General features: G+C 44.2%; 2 protein-coding genes and 1 non-coding gene across 3 annotated transcripts; 2 read left to right on the forward strand and 1 right to left on the reverse strand.

Annotated features, from left to right (window-relative positions):
- On the forward strand, positions 1-3860 carry LOC119356479 (probable UDP-arabinose 4-epimerase 2). The gene is made up of 11 exons (XM_037623437.1): positions 1-78; positions 311-434; positions 820-944; positions 1569-1682; positions 1771-1878; positions 1973-2064; positions 2365-2506; positions 2590-2684; positions 2755-2884; positions 2977-3121; positions 3240-3860. The coding sequence occupies exons 2-11, from the start codon at positions 374-376 to the stop codon at positions 3464-3466; spliced, it is 1239 nt and encodes a 412-aa protein (XP_037479334.1). The 5' UTR covers positions 1-78; positions 311-373; the 3' UTR covers positions 3467-3860.
- A 709-nt stretch (positions 3861-4569) lies between these two features.
- On the reverse strand, positions 4570-4655 carry TRNAY-GUA. Its single transcript is given in 2 exon segments — positions 4570-4605; positions 4619-4655. It is a non-coding gene; the product is annotated as a tRNA-Tyr (tRNA).
- A 649-nt stretch (positions 4656-5304) lies between these two features.
- On the forward strand, positions 5305-5541 carry LOC119356481. The gene has a single exon (XM_037623438.1). The coding sequence runs from the start codon at positions 5305-5307 to the stop codon at positions 5539-5541; it is 237 nt and encodes a 78-aa protein (XP_037479335.1).
- Positions 5542-15898: the final 10357 nt, after the last annotated feature.

Consider the following 15898-nt stretch of genomic DNA (forward strand, 5'->3'; position numbering starts at 1 on the left):
CGATCTCGCGCCGGCCCCCAAATCGCCGGCGAAGCCCGCCTCCGCCTCCGTCCCCCGCCGCGCCGATCTGCTCGCAAGGTGAGTTCCCTGGCTCAGTTCCTCTCTCCTCCGGTCAAGGATTGATTTGGGTTCCTGCCACCACGCTTCCCTCGCCTTCCCCTGTTTCTCGCCTTGCTTTCCGCGTGATTTATTCCGTCGGCGAGCTGCACTGCAGCTGTTTCAGAGTTTTCCCTTCTTGTGAGGCCAATTTGGCGATGTCTCTGCTCTTTGTTCTTGCGAATAATCGTGCGTGGCCCTGTTGCCGGTGCAGATTCGTCGGAGGAGGGGAGGAAGTTGAGTTCTTGTTGGTTTCTTCCGCGGGAGCCGACCGCACATGCCAACAACCCCCCGGAGCAGAAGCCAAGCTAGGACCACCAGGTCTTGGATCTTGTCAGGTACAGCATCATTTCTTCCTCAGTTCATGGTTTTCTGCTAGTACTTTTATTTTTCACTTTACCATTTTTGGGCCTGTTTTCAACTTTTCATTGACCCGGTTACCACCAGGGAATGAAACTTGAATGCTACAGTCATACAGACCAAATGTTTGACCTTGATAGTTATTGCAGGCTGCGGCACGAAAGCGTCTGTTCATGGTCAAATGTTGTACACACATGCCATTAATATCATAGGAGTTTCTGATTATGTGATTGTACTTCTGCGAAATTTATAGGCTGTTCAAATTTACTGAAACCTATGCTATGAGTGCCAGAACATGTAGTTGGGGCTAGGACACTATGACTTTGCTGGCACAACTTTGAATTCGGCGCATCATTTTTGCAGGCATGGACTTCGGCGACACGAGACGCAAGCCTAATTTCGCGGGAAAGATCGCGGTGGCTGCTGCCCTCACTGTCATGTGCATAATTGTGTTGAAACAGTCTCCTGGTTTTGGCGGTACTAGCGTGGTATGTGCTAACCTCTCACCAACTGGCCTATGTCACTGTCACTTGATGATGAGTTGGCATTGTCCTGATTCCTTCTTTCTGGCTTGATTTTAATGTTATGACTCAAGTTCCACATGGTGCACTAGTATACTGATTCCATGACAAAAAGGGCCAGTAAGGCAGCTAGAGGGAACATGCCATTCGGCCATCTAATTTGATGGAACAGTTCAGTCTTCTTCTTTCAGCTGAGGTTATCGTGGGAATGCTATGTCGCTGTCACTTGCTGATGAGTTGGCACTGTCATGTTCCTTCTTTCCGGCTTAATTTTAATGTTATCACTCAAGTTCCACATGGAGCACTAATATATTGATTTCATGACAAAAAGGGCCAGTAAGGCAATTTGATGGATCATTTCATTCTGCCATCTAATTTGACGAACAGTCCATTATTCTTCTTCGAGCTGAGATTATTTTAGAATACTTTGTTGCATCATCTGTTCTAGATAAACTATAGTCATTATTCCATCAGATGCAAGCGATTTCGTACAGACATTTCAGATTGCCATCTAATCTAGGAGTTTACAGTTATTTACTCCTGCAACTCCACTCTTTCAAACTGGAGTTGATGCATCTACATGTGCTGCAGTTCTCTCGCCATGAAACTGGGGTGACTCATGTGCTGGTGACTGGAGGTGCTGGATACATTGGCTCACATGCTACTCTTCGTCTCCTTACGGACAACTACCGAGTTACCATTGTGGTAAATTCCTTATTCCCTGTTTATATTTGTAGTTCTTATGCTATAAGAGCTTTGGTAGTGAGAGACTTATGCCATCTGATATTCACAGGATAACCTTTCAAGGGGGAACATGGGAGCTGTCAGAGCTCTTCAGAGGCTGTTTCCAGAGCCTGGGAGGCTTCAGTTTATATACACTGATTTAGGCGATCCGAAAGCTGTATCCTTTGTCCTTACAAAAATAACTTAGATCACCATATATATCTTCCATGCATGCATTTGCGAAATGTGTTTTGCACTTAACCGACAATCAGGTCAACAAAATGTTTTCGGAGAACGCGTTTGATGCTGTTATGCACTTCGCTGCTGTTGCTTATGTTGGTGAGAGCACGCAAGAGCCACTAAGGTACAGTTTTTATTTTAGGCATGTGGTGTGTCAGTGTCCTTGTATTGCTCGAACTATTTAGAAAGCTAGGCACTAAATAGCTCTACGTAAATACAGGTCATTGATACTGTGTATCTCCTGTGTAATATGTAGGCTGCAAATTACCTGTGTTTTCCATACAAACTGCCAAATATGGCAATCTGTTAATACTATTATAACATTAAATGAAAAATAAATTAGAATAAAGCTCATCCATTTTTGTCATTCTTGACAGCTCATCGTTAAATATTGAATGCTAATATTGACAGTCTGATATAACAGGTACTACCACAACATAACATCAAATACGTTGACAGTGCTCGAGGCAATGGCAGCACATAATGTAAAAACTCTGATTTACTCGAGTACTTGTGCAACATATGGTGAACCTGACACAATGCCTATTGTAGAGACAACTCCTCAGGTTGGTCCTTGGTGCCTGAACTTCTCTTTTTCGACAGTTTACTTTAGGTTAATGATCTGTAAATAACTCGTGTTGCCACATAGATACCTATCAATCCATACGGGAAGGCAAAAAAGATGTCCGAGGACATCATTCTAGATTTCTCAAAGAAATCTAACATGGCTGTGATGATCTTAAGGTTTGTCTCTCCTACCCGAGATAAAATATGTAATCCTTAGGAAACCCACTTATGGTTTCTTTTGAATTAGATACTTCAATGTGATTGGATCAGACCCGGAGGGACGCCTCGGGGAAGCTCCAAGGCCTGAACTGCGTGAGCATGGAAGGATTTCTGGTGCGTGTTTTGACGCAGCATCAGGAATCATTCCAGGGCTAAAGGTACTCATATTGACGTGCATAATCTAGCATCCATCACTTTGACATTATTACATAATAATCACAGTATATGACTTTCGATCTGCCCCCTTCAGGTTCGAGGAACAGACTACCCTACTGCTGATGGAACTTGCGTAAGAGACTACATCGATGTCACAGATCTTGTTGATGCTCATGTCAAAGCTCTTGGTAAAGCCGAGCCTAACAAAGTTGGAATCTACAATGTCGGCACAGGGAAAGGTTGTTGAAAGATTTATAATCATGCCGTGCGGTTTGTCCGCACGTGAATACCGTAAATCTATTTAAGACCACACACTCGCTTGTTTCTGAACTTGTATCCTGTTGATGTTTTCATCAGGTAGGTCAGTGAAGGAGTTTGTAGAAGCGTGCAAGAAGGCAACCGGAGCCACCATCAAGGTTGACTACCTCGACCGGAGGCCCGGGGACTACGCCGAAGTATACAGCAACCCGGCCAAGATCCGCGACGAGCTGAACTGGACAGCCGAACACACAGACCTCCGCGAGAGCCTTGCGACGGCCTGGAAATGGCAGAAGGCGCACCCGCGTGGATACGGGTCGGCCTGATCCGGTGCCCGGTAGGTTCAACAGAAGTTCGCCAACACAGACCCACGGGTCCATGTGCAGTGATATAGCCTTGAGAACACTGGTCCTTTCGCCGTAGACACGTAGCAGGCAGCCACAGAAGGATAGTGATGTTATTTCGCAGCACCTGGAAGAAGATACAGAGAGAATGGCCTGCCTGGCTTAGAAGAAACCATCATATATATTATAGGTTTTTCCTTTTCGTCGTTGACATTTAATTTATTTTGCTGTTCGTTGGCTGAGGCATAATATATGACACAAATACGGAGTGGTGCTGTAGACAAGTAGATCGATCTTATGTACGAGGTACGATGTGAAGTTATGAACCATCACGGTGGATGGATGGAATGATACGAATAAGCAGTTATTTGAACAAGCTTTCTGTGGTAAATCCAAATAGTACAATCGTTGCTCACTTCACTTCACCAGGCCAGTCAGGAAACAAGTGCTACTGGTTTTGCATTTTTTTTCGCAGGAAAGGCTGAAATTTGGAGGCCCAGTGTCAACATTTTGTTATCTATACATAAATATATTGTTGCTTGTTCAAATAATTTTGGGAGCTTCTCTAGAAAAATACTAATAATTCCGAGCTGTAAGCCTCTTGATTCGTACTTACATTCAACAACCTTCGAAAAGGAAAAAAAAAAACCAGCTGCCTGAAACAAAGGTTCTTGACCGAATTTCGCATATTCTCAGCGGATCATGGTTTCTTCTCCACGGGAGGAGTCATTCGCATCCGAAAACCTCTGCCATTACGAATGGTGGCCAGTGCCCAGTGACGAGCTATCTGCAGAAAAACATGGGAAGATAGTTGAAGCTGCGGCAAATGCAGGGACGCCTGCAGGCAACATGGGAAGATAGTTGAAGCTGAGGCAAATGCAGAAGAAACGCCTGCAGATAAAAAGCCTGCACATGAATAGTTACTTCCCATATCGCGGTGTCCCATGAAGGTACAGAAAGAAATTTATATTATGGAACGGAGCAAGTATTCTACAATGCAAATGTTAAAAAAAATACAAAAAGAAGTCTGTGGGCTATTTTTACTACTATGCAAATGTTCAAAACAAAAAAAATACAAAAAGATGTCCGACCTGCCGGATTCGAACCAGCGACCTAAGGATTTATCTGCGAATACTACAGTCCTCCGCTCTACCAACTGAGCTAAGGTCGGCTTGTGATTGGAAGTGGAAATAAATTCTATATGTTCTTATTTTCGCATACTTTTTTTTCTCTGCAATGAAGATTTTACCATGATCCAAAATTTTCCGTCTACCCAACGCGCAACACTCATTTGTTTGCCCGACTGATGTGGTATTGCAGACCTACATTCACATGGCCGGCCGGTAGCTGCGTCGTGGCCACTCACCTCGTCGGTCGTCTCTTAATTTCCCAATCTGCGTACTACCGGCCGGGGGTGCCCGTCGCAAGGTTGCGCAGCACGTCGGCCACGGAGAAGACAAAGGAAGCCATCCGCCCCATTCCTCGCTCCACCGACGTGCACATGCCATTGCCATGCATGCATTCTCTCCCCGCCCGTGAGCCCGCGCACGTCTCATCACGGGCGCCGCCGCGTACCACACCGCCTTCGCCTCGCGCCGCCACCTATGCGCCTCTCCTGACACGTACGTGTTCCCCTGACACGCCGCCCGCTGCACGCCCAGGCGAACAACCAACCGTCTCAAACTCCGGCAACTCGCCTATAAAAGGCAGCGCATCGATCAGCCAAAGCTCATGCAGAGTTGCAGAGCGACACAGCTAGCTACCACACCACGCCAAGGCCCAAGACTATCCCAAAGGTACTTGATCAGCAAAACGCAGCAATGGCGAAGCGTCTGGCCGTCGCGCTCGTGCTGCTGCTGGTGGTGCTCGCGTCCTGCGACGGGAGGGAGCTGAAAGGGAAGGGCGGCGCCGGTGGCGCCGTGGACGAGGTGAAGGACCTGCTGCCCGGCTTGCCGGTGCCGCTGCCGCCTCTGGTGCCCGACCTGCCGCTGCCACCCGTGGTCCCCGGGATCCCTCCCGCTGCCCACGGCTCCGCCGACAACCCCAAGTCTCCATGATCATATCATGCCGATCGAGTTCACGCGCCTCTGCATAATGTTTACAGGCTGCGTCCGTAGATCAGCTTGTCGTTTTAGACTCTTATTATAACTAGCTAGCACCGGCCGGAAAAGCAGCACATCGGCGTCGCATCGCTCTTGTCCGTGTGCCTTGATCTGCGCCAACTATCCCTATCCGCCATGTTTCCTCTTAGTTCATGTGTTTAGTTATGTCCCTACTTCGTCGTCAATGTACTACAGTAATACTTTATCAGTGTGACTGTCTTTATGAGTAGACATATATCAAAATATTTCATCATCGATATCATAGTACGTTGTCGCTGTGATCACAAAGTCCCAAGCCCAGAGTTGTGGGATCCGTCTGTACTTCAACATCGATAATACCACATTCACGGGCAAGTTCCAATGGACTTTCACGGGGTGGAGAACCTGCGCTAATCTGATTGCCCCCCGATTTTAAGTGGCGAGGCCGTCCAAATAAACTAAAATCACAGCCATTAATTTTCAGTTAGCCCGTAGAGCCCCCGTAAAGTCCCCCGTGTGTGTAGCATTACTCCTTCAACATGAGCTTTGCTACATCTAAGTGCCATTTGTTACAGAAAGGAGGTTACGGGCTGACATGGCCGAGTTAAAATCAGAGGGTGGGGTCAGGTAAAATCAAGGAGGGGTGGATTTGTGGTGGAGAGGAGGATACATCTCCTCGTGAAATCAGTCGTTAGCACTTTGTCCGTAAGTGTAGGATATACACATCATGAAGCACCGGCAAGGCAATGTAACCAAATCATACGATGATAATAATATCTCACAGCATCAAGGGATCAGGTGCAGATATAGGGTGTACGCGCATACATCTAAGGCCGTGCTTGGAATGGATGTATTTTAAAACGAAGGTGTTACACGTGTAACTTACTGACCGTTGTGCAATTCCAGCCGGAAGTGAAATGCCGGCCGCATTTGTGTATTTTTTACGCATTTCTGTTGAGGGTACATTTGGTGATTGTTCACAATGCAAAAATACAACAGACAGAGATAAATTTCTGAACAATACAATGAGATAATTTCTTTTCCTTTTCAAGCCTTCTTAAATTCATCATCTGCTTTCTCATTGTCCTTTCTGGACCTATAAGCAATTTCTTTAAAATGGAGATGAAATTGAATTACATGCACCGCAGGGAGAAAATAGTCAATGAGAGTACAAGAAGATGGCAACGACATACAACCCGCTTGTTTATACAAGGCGGTAGCACTCATCCAATCAGCATTCGACCTTGTAAAGCTCTATTTTGTTCTGCAAACAGTAAAGTTATGATAAAGTAACAACAGTAATAAGTTTACTTAACAATAGTAAAGTTATGATAAAGTAACAACATTATTTATAGACCGAAGGACCAAGGTTGTTTGGGAATTGAAAATCTAGAAGTGAAAAGAAGTGCTTTCTTAGCAAATGGCTCTACAGATTGACGGTAGAGAGGGATTGGGTTTGGTTACAGTTATTGCGTAATAAGTACTTACATTCCAAAACTCTGGCACAAGTGACGGGACAACTGACTAACTCTTCTTTTTGGAAGGGGCTAATGAGGACAAATGTTTTCTTCTTCAACAGGAGCAAATTCATTGTGGGGAACGGAAACAACACTAGGTTTTGGGAAGATACACGGGTGGGTGAGACCCCACTAGCCTTGCAGAGTTGCAGTATCCTTTCTTACTAGATCGGGAGCGCGCCTTGGCGCGAGGGTGCCGGTCCTAACGTTGTGGTCAAGTAGTTAATGCTCAAGTTAGTAGGAATTCAGCTTTAACATACGCATTCAAACATGATCACAAAATAAAAGAAGAAAAAATCACATGTGATACAAGGAAGACATTATGTAGTTCAACATCGGCATGTGAGATTATTAGGCAGAATTGAGTAGTCGCTTGATTTCGAATGGGGAGATGTTCAATTCACCTGCATAGACACATTCATGTCTTAAGAAGTTGAAACTACCCAACTGTGGCCCTATATGTTTATCAAAAAAATAATCTTTGCTTATATATGTTTAGTCAAACGTTTAAAAAGGATTTCTAAATGCAAGCAATGGAGATTAGGGTGTTATCACTTGTCAAGGTCCTGTCACATAGACATGGTTCACTACATGTGATCTAAACCTTCCATTACTTTGTACGGCGGTGTTTTCCAAAAAAATTGATCATACCAAAATAGGCAACAAATGTCATACATGACAGAGCAGTTATAATATCCGCGCAGGGTGCCTGGCTCATTGCGTTGTCCCAGCATTTAATCAAAGTGTTTAGTACTCCCAAAGGGAATTAGACAGATTGGTCACGATGGATTATCTCACTACATCAAGGATGTACCATAAAAAAGGCAGGATAACCAAGTCCAGTACATACAATTTTGTCAAAGTTATATATGCCAAAGGCCAAAGCAATTAGATATACCAAAAGAAAGGCAAACCTGATATATTTATTCAGTAGAACAATTGATTTGGAAGCTCATGAATAAGGGGAAACATATATTGTGTTCCAAAAGTAAATCAAGAACAATGTTGGGTATACCAAAAGCAAGGTGAGTAGGAAATATTTAATCAGTACAACAAATGATCTGGAGGCTCATAATAAAAGAGAAACATTTCTTTGTTCCAAAACTAAGGCAGGACGATCAATTCACATTAAGTTAGATACACAGAGTAGAGTTAGACAACAAAATCAAGTCAGAGCGCATCTATACAGTTCAACTAAAGCATACTATCTGATAACTTCACTTGATTGTCTTCACGCTCGACTTCTCACATGGCACGTCACATGAACTTGCTGCGAGTATTTAATTTAACCAATCAAGCCATAGCCAAAAAAATCATGGATAATACGGTTATGTTCTTTTAACTGACCGCTTGTGGATAGTGAGCGATGGTTTGCCCCATAGTTCGCACCATATTGGTCCTATGCGTAAGAGTTCAGTCTAACTTGTGAAGAACAATCTATTGAACAATGGTGCGTAAGAGTTCATTTAACATGCAAAGTATTGAACAATGGCATAAGGCCAGCATGCTACCTCTTGTTAAGGTCCTCTCACAAAGACATGGTTCGCTACATGGAGCTCGACCCCTTGTCTTTTTGGCACGTTGGTGTTTATGGCGGTGCTTACCTGAATATTTGAGACAACCAGCGTTGGATACAACATCGTTAATAGGAATTAGAGACAACGACGCTGGTACTCTATATATACACCCATACCTTCGTCATCACTGATGTAAATAGCGTCGCTGATTATCGCCCATTTTATAATGTGGTTATTACTGGAGTCCTAGTAATTGTGAAAGCAAAAATGCAAGAGAGTGGGATCAACGCAAATCTAGAGAGAAGAGTCCCAACAAAAATAAAATATGGTTACTCTCATAAGTGTTAATGCGCATTTTATTTTGAACATGGTCATATTCAGTGGAGAGGGAGGGAAAAGCAGAGCAAAGAAAATTGGTCAAGCTGAACTGAAATCACATATAAGCAGTACTTATACTTTAACTAAGCACGAAAGGCATTCAACACATTGTAATCTTGAAGCAAAAGTTTTTCGTAGGTAAAACAAATAATTGTTTGTGTCCTAAACCCATCGCGTACAAGAACATGAAAAATAGCAAGTGTTTTGGTATACTGAAGGATGCATCAGCCAAAAGGCTATGACTACTCAGTCTCAGTTTAGTCCAACAACAAATCTAAGTTTCTTTTCTTTCCAGCCAATCACAAGCATCCAAATATATGTGTACCAACATAGTCCAGTATCTTAATTAAAAGGCACTCAAACAACATATACGGATTTAACTCTTTCTCAAAATATTACATGGATTTATCAGTCGATCCACAAGAAGGGTAGCTTTAGAATTTCCGTATCTTATTTTGTTCTTAATGCTAAATCCATTCAAGCTATTTATTTTGTACTATCGATCCAGTAGTCGCTGTACAGAAACATATCTTAATCTTCGTTCTAAATCTATGTTGCATGATGTCACTTGACAGCAGACCTATTCTCACAAGGCACAAATATTTACTGTCTCTAAAATATATATATATTGTGCAAACATTGTCAAGGAAAGAGAACAGTAAGCATCACTGAAGTTCTGAATTTAAAATTTCAACCTTGGTGAAATCAGAAATAGCAGAGTCCAGTTCTCTTTGAAATGCATATGCTGTACCTATCCCAATTGGTGTCTCTGGATAAGCTGTACTTTCCTGCCGTATCTGCAAATGTAAATGCAGATTTTCAGGCTCCTTTTCTGATTAGAGAGAATAAGCAAGAAAAACTGATAAAAAAACAAATTACAGGTGACAAAACCTGATAAAACCAAAAAAATAACCTAATAAAAAAAGATTATAGGTAACAAAACCTGGTAAAACTTAATGGTGAAATTTGCTTTGAAACAACAATATCCACATGTAAAAGAAATAGAGACGATATCTACTGAAAGTTCGCTGCAAATGGAAGAACTTTTTTCATTCAGGTGTTCTTTTGATCATTGGCGTACCTTGGACGATCATTGGCGTACCTTGGCCTCAGAGCAGGGGCTCACTATTTTCTAATTCACTAACAGAACTCCGGACCCAAAATTAGTAAATGGATGTTCTCCAGGTTAGGATACAATACTGCTAACTATATTTGCTACCCCACCTCAACGATCACACCTCAGAACCTGCAACCCGAATGCTCGGAACCGGTTTCGTTTTACTTTGTCACTAATAGTGTGTTAATTCACCACTGTCTAGCCCCTAGCCCTGCACCGTTTTTCATTTTTGATTGTTAATTCACCCATATTATCCTGCACACCAACCCAGCCAAGAAACATAGCCAGCAAGCAAAGCAAGAATGTAGAACATGTAGTGTGGTTAACTGATAAGATTGATCAAACACCATTAAAAGACATTCTTAAAAAAATAATGTCAAAGTAGGCAATGAACATGAAGAGTCGGTCAACACTTACGTATAAATTCTAAACATGGGAGAAAAATTAGTTTCATGTGAAAACTGAAGGGAAGGCACATGATGTGAACTTCTGACAATATAAACAATATTCTCATTCATGAAATTCTGAAGTTACCACCGCCTATACGAATAGGATGGCATTGGTTAGGACGTTAGGTACACTGTACTTTCAAAGATGATCGGAAAAAATACAGGATGAGAGATACCTTGTCAATTGAACAAGCTCAGCCAAGATAGTTAGATGAGATCTCCTAGTTCTCTACAAAATGCAGGGTGAAAAAAATAAGCAACGCTTGTTATAGTTCTCAATTTCTCAATATGAACCAGAAATGCTAAAATAGCCCATCTGATGCTGAAAAATATACAGACAGATGCATGAGAACCCGTTCCTTAAACAAACAGTATGAGCATGTGACGACAAAACAAATTTGATCCTTATACAAATACTATGAGCATGTAATTCCAAAGTAAACACACACTTTGCCAAAACAATAGAAACAAGATGGGATATAATGCCAAAATAAATCCACATAATGCCAAAACTGTAGGATCCAAAAAAGGCAGTCACCTGCGCAACTAAGCAATGTGAGCTATCCTCGAAGAGCCACAACTTATCTGCTGCAAGAGGAAGAACACTACTGGCTGCAGGAGGAAGAACACTACTGGTCACTAACCAGCAAAACAAATCCTAATAACATCTCCGCCAAACAGGCAAAAATGGACCTAGGTAATCTTCAGAATCGGGCAGGGAAGGAACCAGCAAAGGTAGCACAGGGCTAGGAAAGGGGCCAGAACAATACACTCTTCAACGGCACGCCAGCGGCCAAGGTGACGACAAGCAAACCGCACGGCCAAGAGGTCACACCCTCGAACTACCTGCAAGACAACTAATGAAAAAGGAAAAGAGGGGAAGTGAGGACCGGCCAGAAGAACGCCTCGAAGGAGCCAAGACGGGATCGCGAGGACCATCACCTGACCGACGACGAGGAGGAAATCACGGTGAAATCCCCTAGTACCCTCGCCGGTGCACCCGGGCTCGAGCTCGGCCATGGCCGCCGCCGCGCTAACCAACGCGCCCACATGACCCGGCTTGAGCTCGTCCATGGCGGCCGCCGCGCTCACCAATGAGCCGTCACGCCTGGATCCTGCGTGCCCCTCGACCCCGACACCGGATCCGGCACCGCCATGAGCCGCTCGACGCCGAGGGGGAGAGGGCCGAGCAGCGGCGGCTCCCCTTCGGGTGACGCAAGAGGATGAGCGACGAGGGGAGGGGGCCGTGTTGGGGAACGTAGCAGAAATTCAAAATTTTCCTACGCGTCACCAAGATCTATCTATGGAGAGACCAGCTACGAGTAGAAAGGAGAGTGCATCTACATACCCTTGTAGATCGCTAAGCGGAAGCGTTCAAGTGAACGGGGTTGATGGAGTCGTACTCGTCGTGATTCAGATCACCGATGATCCTAGTGCCGAACGGACGGCACCTCCGCGTTCAACACACGTACAGCCCGGTGATGTCTCCCACGCCTTGATCCAGCAAGGAGAGAGGGAGAGGTTGAGGAAGACTCCATCCAACAGCAGCACAACGGCGTGGTGGTGGTGGAGGAGCGTGGCAATCCCGCAGGGCTTCGCCAAGCACCATGGGAGAAGAGGAGGAGGGAGAGGGGCAGGGCTGCACCAACGAGAGATCGAATCGCGTCTTATGGGCAGCCCCTAGGCCTCATATATATAGGGGAAGGGGAGGGCTGCGCCCCCTTTAGGGTTTCCCACCCCAAGGGGCGGCGGCCAGCCTCCAGATGGCATCTGGTGCGGCGGCCAAGAGGGGGGGGAGGAGTCCATCCTCCCCAAGGCACCTCGGAGGTGCCTTCCCCCTTGAGGACTCTTCCCTCTAGGGTTCCCTAGGCGCATGGGCCTCTTGGGGCTGGTGCCCTTGGCCCATGTAGGCCAAGGCGCACCCCCCACAGCCCATGTGGCCCCCCGGGGCAGGTGGCCCCACCCGGTGGGCCCCCGGGACCCTTCCGGTGGTCCCGGTACAATACCGATAAACCCCGAAACTCTTCCGGTGTCCAAAACAGGACTTCCCATATATAAATCTTTACCTCCGGACCATTCCGGAACTCCTCGTGACGTCCGGGATCTCATCCGGGACTCCGAACAACATTCGGTAACCACATACAAGCTTCCTTTATAACCCTAGCGTCATCGAACCTTAAGTGTGTAGACCCTACGGGTTCGGGAGACATGCAGACATGACCGAGACGTTCTCCGGTCAATAACCAACAGCGGGATCTGGATACCCATGTTGGCTCCCACATGTTCCACGATGATCTCATCGGATGAACCACGATGTCAAGGACTTAATCAATCCCGTATTCAATTCCCTTTGTCTATCGGTATGTTACTTGCCCGAGACTCGATCGTCGGTATCCAATACCTTGTTCAATCTTGTTACCGGCAAGTCACTTTACTCGTTCCGTAACACATCATCCCGTGATCAACTCCTTGGTCACATTGCGCATATGATGATGTCCTACCGAGTGGGCCCAGAGATACCTCTCCGTTTACACGGAGTGACAAATCCCAGTCTCGATCCGCATAAAACAATAGATACTTTCGGAGATACCTGTAGTGCACCTTTATAGTCACCCAGTTACGTTGTGACGTTTGATACACCCAAAGCACTCCTACGGTATCCAGGAGTTACACGCTCTCATGGTCAAAGGAAGAGATACTTGACATTGGCAAAGCTCTAGCAAACGAACTACACGACCTTTTGTGCTAGGCTTAGGATTGGGTCTTGTCCATCACATCATTCTCCTAATGATGTGATCCCGTTATCAACGACATCCAATGTCCATAGCCAGGAAACCATGACTATCTGTTGATCACAACGAGCTAGTCAACTAGAGGCTCACTAGGGACATATTGTGGTCTATGTATTCACACGTGTATTATGATTTCCGGATAATACAGTTATAGCATGAATAAAAGACAATTATCATGAACAAGGAAATATAATAATAATACTTTTATTATTGCCTCTAGGGCATATTTCCAACAGTCTCCCACTTGCACTAGAGTCAATAATCTAGTTCACATCGCCATGTGATTAACACTCACAGGTCACATCGCCATGTGACTAATACCCAAGAGTTTACTAGAGTCAGTAGTCTAGTTCACATCACTATGTGATTAACACTCAATGAGTTTTATGTTTGATCATGTTGCTTGTGAGAGAGGTTTTAGTCAAGGTCTGAACCTTTCAGATCCGTGTGTTCTTTACAAATCTCTATGTCATCTCCTAGATGCAGCTACCACGCTCTATTTGGAGCTATTCCAAACAATGGTTCTACTTGGAGCTATCCTAAATTAGTGCTCCATTATATGTATCCGGTCTCTCTACTCAGAGCTATCCGGATAGGTGTCAAGCTTGCATCGTCGTAACCTTTTACGACGAACTCTTTTACCACCTCCATAATCGAGAAAATTCCTTAGTCCACTAGTTACTAAGGATAACTTTGACCGCTGTCCTGTGATCTATTCATGGATCACTCTTGTACCCCTTGACTGACTCATGGCAAGGCACACTTCAGGTGCGGTACACAGCATAGCATACTGAAGAGCCTACGTCTTAAGCATAGGGGACGACCTTCGTCCTTTCTCTCTATTCTGCCGAGGTCGAGCTTTAAGTCTTAACTTTGTACCTTACAACTCAGGCAAGAACTCCTTCTTTGACTGGTCCATCTTGAACACCTTCAAGATCATGTCAAGGTATGTGCTCATTTGAAAGTATTATTAAGCATTTTGATCTATCCTTATAGATCTTGATGCTCAATGTTCAAGTAGCTTAATCCAGGCTTTCCATTGAAAAACACTTTCAAAATAACCCTATATGCTTTCTAGAAATTCTACATCATCTCTGATCATCAATATGTCAACAACATATACTCATCAGAAATTCTATAGTGCTCCCACTCACTTCTTTGGAAATACAAGTTTCTCATAAACTTTGTACAAACCCAAAATCTTTGATCATCATCAAAGCATACATTCCAACTCCGAGATGCTCACTCCAGTCCTTAAAAGGATCGCTGGAGCTAGCATACCTTTTAGCATCCTTAGGATCGACAAAACTTTTCTGATTGTATTGCATACAACCTTTCCTTACGAAAACTAGTAAGGAAACTTGTCTTGACATCCATCTGCCAGATTTCATAAATGCAGCTAATGCTAACATGATTCCGACGGACTTTAAGCATCGCTGCGAGTGAGAAAATCTCATCGTAGTCAACTCCTTGAACTTGTCGGAAAACACTTCGCCACAAGTCGAGCTTCATAGATGGTGACATTACCATCCACGTCCGTCTTCTTCTTAAAAGATCCATTTATCTCAATGGATTGCCGATCATCGGGCAAGTCCATCAAAGTCCATGCTTTGTTCTGATATATGGATACTATCTCGGATTTCATGGCTTCTAACCATTTGTCGGAATTCGGGCCCACCATCGCTTCTCCATAGCTCGTAGGTTCATTGTTGTCTAGCAACATGACCTTCAAGACAGGATCACCTTACCACTCCGAAGTAGTACGTGTCCTTGTCGTCCTACGAGGTTTGGTAGTGACTTGATCCGAAGTTTCATGATCAATATCATAAGCTTCCACTTCAATTGGTGTAGGTGCCACAGGAACAACTCCCTGTGCCCTGTCACACACCAGTTGAAGAGACGGTTCTATAACCTCATCAAGTCTCCACCATCCTCCCACTCAATTCTTTCGAGAGAAACTTTTCCTCGAGAAAGGACCCGATTCTAGAAACAATCCATATTGCTTTCGGATCTGAATTAGGAGGTATACCCAACTGTTTTGGGTTTCCTATGAAGATGCATTTTATCCGCTTTGGGTTCGAGCTTATCAACCTGAAACTTTTTCATATAAGCGTCGCAGCCCCAAACTTTTAAGAAACGACAACTTAGGTTTCTCTAAACCATAATTCATACGGTGTCATCTCATTGGAATTACGTGGTGCCCTATTTAAAGTGAATGTGGTTGTCTCTAATGCCTAACCCATGAACGATAGTGATAATTCGATAAGAGACATCATGGTATGCATCATATCCAATAGGATGCAGTTATGATGTTCGGACACACCATCACACTATGGTGTTCCAGGCGGTATTAATTGTGAAACAATTTCCACAATGTCTTAATTGTGTGCCAAAACTCGTAACTCAGATATTCATCTCTATGATCATATCATAGACATTTTATCCTCTTGTCACAATGATCTTCTACTTCACTCTGAAATTATTTGAACCATTCAATAATTCAGACATGTGTTTCATCAAGTAAATATTCTCAACATCTACTCGAATCATCTGTGAAGTAAGA

Source organism: Triticum dicoccoides, chromosome 2A (genome assembly GCF_002162155.2).
Source record: "Triticum dicoccoides isolate Atlit2015 ecotype Zavitan chromosome 2A, WEW_v2.0, whole genome shotgun sequence".
In the NCBI taxonomy this organism is placed as follows: domain Eukaryota; kingdom Viridiplantae; phylum Streptophyta; class Magnoliopsida; order Poales; family Poaceae; genus Triticum; species Triticum dicoccoides.

Excerpts from the sequence above, each read along its gene's own strand:
- LOC119356481 (XM_037623438.1), top strand. The coding sequence starts at position 5,305 with ATGGCGAAGCGTCTGGCCGTCGCGCTCGTGCTGCTGCTGGTGGTGCTC.
- LOC119356479 (XM_037623437.1), top strand. The coding sequence starts at position 374 with ATGCCAACAACCCCCCGGAGCAGAAGCCAAGCTAGGACCACCAGGTCT. Across the intron at positions 1,879-1,972 it reads ATTTAGGCGATCCGAAAGCT|GTCAACAAAATGTTTTCGGA; the intron begins GTATCCTTTGTC and ends ACCGACAATCAG. Across the intron at positions 2,885-2,976 it reads GAATCATTCCAGGGCTAAAG|GTTCGAGGAACAGACTACCC; the intron begins GTACTCATATTG and ends TGCCCCCTTCAG.